This window comes from Thermobia domestica, chromosome 15 (genome assembly GCF_964235325.1).
Source record: "Thermobia domestica chromosome 15, izTheDome1.hap1.1, whole genome shotgun sequence".
Lineage (NCBI taxonomy): Eukaryota > Metazoa > Arthropoda > Insecta > Zygentoma > Lepismatidae > Thermobia > Thermobia domestica.
Window position 1 is genome coordinate 18339420 of NC_137468.1, and position 2899 is coordinate 18342318.

At 34.4% G+C, this 2899-nt stretch overlaps 1 protein-coding gene across 1 annotated transcript; it reads right to left on the reverse strand.

Annotated features, from left to right (window-relative positions):
• Window positions 1-703: 703 nt before the first annotated feature.
• LOC145671819 (trypsin-4-like) lies at window positions 704-1711 on the reverse strand. The gene has a single exon (XM_081741048.1). The coding sequence runs from the start codon at window positions 1700-1702 to the stop codon at window positions 758-760; it is 945 nt and encodes a 314-aa protein (XP_081597174.1). The 5' UTR covers window positions 1703-1711; the 3' UTR covers window positions 704-757.
• Window positions 1712-2899: the final 1188 nt, after the last annotated feature.

Here is a 2899-nt window from a genome sequence, read left to right on the forward strand (position 1 = left end):
AATTCAGCAACAGTAACAGCAAATTTTGAATATATCAGTAATTTCATAGCAGGAAAAGGTAAAGCAAAAGAGATCCTCCAGTAATGTAATACCGGTAATTAAATAAAAAAAAATAAAATTCTTTTAATTTTTTCTTAGTTAGTGATCTCTCTCAAATCATTTAACAACCAGTCGTCAAGGTAAAGCGCTTACCTCTGGTGTTTGGGTGATCGATCTGTGATTCGATCTTAGCTCTCATCAAATGGACCTTGTGGTGGACAAGCAGCATGTACATGGGTTTTCTGTGTTTCTCATCTTTCGTCCCATTTTCTTCAACTCATCATTTCTTTCATTGTCATCACCATCTACCTCAGTCTCGCAGAATGATTGTGGGATTTTGAACAAATATATATAGTGATACTCAGTGACTGATCTAGCCCGAGGCAGAGGGATAATAGGCCCCCAAATTGATTGAGTGTCAAATATAATATAAGCTTTTATTTATATATTTTTGAAAGTTTATAGTAAATTTTAATTGTTTTACACTAATTGTATTATACACTGAAAGTGTGTGTACGATAGTATACATGCAAAAGAGATATATGGCATGAGGTTTAGGAATGATGAACAATTGATTTAGAAACATATTTTGTCGTAGAACCATCTTCTTTAGAATTATTAGCTATTACATCTTGAATATAAGTTCAATTTTTATTTTCGTGGAAATAAAACAAACATATTTTTACAACGAATTTTGAAAGGCTTTACACTGATTGCATTATACCCTGAAAAGTGTGTTTACGACAATATATATGCAGAAGAGATATATGATATGAGTTTTAGGAATATTTTGATGAGCAATTGATGTAGAAACCTCTTTTGATGTAGAACTATCTGTTGATGTAGAACTATCTGTTGATGTAGAACCATCTGTTGATGTAGAACCATCTTCCTCAGAATTATTTGCTATTACATCTTGAATCCAATTCAGATATGAAGCAACTTTCGTGAATACACCGGGAGAATATTCTTTGCCACAAGCACTCATTACAATAACTCCTACAACTACATTATCACATGTTAGAGGCCCACCTGAATCCCCGGAACAAAAACCTTTGCCCCCTTCTAAAACTCCAGCACATATTGTATTATTCCAATCTACACCACCGTAAATTCTATCACAAATATTTACATCCAAGATAGGCATCTCAACTTCCATTAGCACTTCGGCCGGTTTGTTTACACCCTCCGTCGTTACACCCCAACCGACTGCAGTACATCTACTGTTTGGTGTGACTGTACTAGAAAAAATATCCTTGGGCAATGTTGCCACAGACAAGTTATTAAAATTTGTTAGTCCATGTTTAAGTTTTAGAAGCCCAATGTCATGTTGAACTCGAGGAATAAAATTGGGATGTGGAAACGCAAGAGAAACCGTGACTCTGTTGACAGGTTCTGGCGGGATTAGTTGCGTATGCCCTGCAAACACTACAATTTCTTTGAATGGTTCAGAAAAACAATGTGCTGCAGTAAGGATCCAATACTCAGAGAGAATAGATCCTCCACAAAGATTTTGACTGTCTTCTCTAATAACAAACATATAGACAACATACTTATATTTCTCTATATCTACAACGTTTCCTCCAATAATTCTACCATAATTTGCTGTAGCAGCAGTACATAAAAACCGATTTGCCGCAAGAATTTCCAATAGGTATAACATCCTGCTTTTCCTTTGTTATAACTGATCACACAGTAAAGCAGTAATAACACTTTCTCTTTTAAAAGCTTAGGAATGTATGTCTTAAATAACACATCACACCATATTATGATTTCATGCAGTGGTCGATTGTCTATAGAAACAAGGTTCCAATCCAAGGGACTGTGAGCACACGCTGGATGTTTCCTGCTCGTGAGTGTCATTTAAGGTAAGAACGCCCAATATGTGACCATAAAAGTTAGGATGCTATATACTATTAATTAAAGTATAAACAGATACTGGTGTTACTTTAATATATTCTGCGGAGTGTGTAATTTAAGTTACGGACTATGGTAATACCTAAAACTATAATAATAAAAAATTATATTAACAAAAGTGACCAGTTACTACACTGCCTTTTTGTTAGGGGTACCTAGTAGGAGGGGATTCAACACTGTCTTTAAGCCAAATCCTGTAATGATACAAACATTTAAAACGTTACATTTTCAATATATTTCATTTTCTTCAATTTTAGAATATAAGCACTGTAAAAAAATGACACTTTTTGTTCGCATAAACTGTAACGAGATTTGTTCACTTCTTTTAACATGCAAATATGTATGAAGTGAGTAAGAAATGTGTCTAAAATGACAGCACAATGCCAACGAAATTACTGGCTCTATGCACAGGACTAAGCGCCTTATGCAGAGTCGTTTTGATCCGTGATTATTGCTATACTAGAAAGTTCGACTAACATATGTTTCCTGCAGTAGTCAGGCTTTTAGTATGACGCTAATCATACGTCAAAACGACTCTGCATAAGGCCCTAAGTCACTCCTCGTTGGTAAAGATTAACTAGACCGATTTTCGCTTATCGTTTGTTTCTAAAGAAAGCAAAACTCACTTCCGCCTGTCGTTTCTAATTAGGAAAATGTATGTGCATTTAGTTACGATTTATGAGCAACTAGAGAAAATGTATGCATCCTACAAAATATAAATATTCTTCCAACAATTGAAGTTGTTTTTCCTTTTCTGATAAACAAATATCGCCCCACATTGAATGTATTTTTAATATGATTTCAGCTACCGCTAGATTTCAGCTATTACTTCACAAGATAAGGAGGGGTCTTAATTTATTTGCCTATCCTCATATTACGGGTTCTTATACTAAATTTTTATTTTTTTTCTATGTTTTTATACTTTCTGATCGAATATTTACTA

Coding starts and splice junctions, on each gene's coding strand:
- LOC145671819 (XM_081741048.1), bottom strand. CDS start 1,702: ATGTTATACCTATTGGAAATTCTTGCGGCAAATCGGTTTTTATGTACT.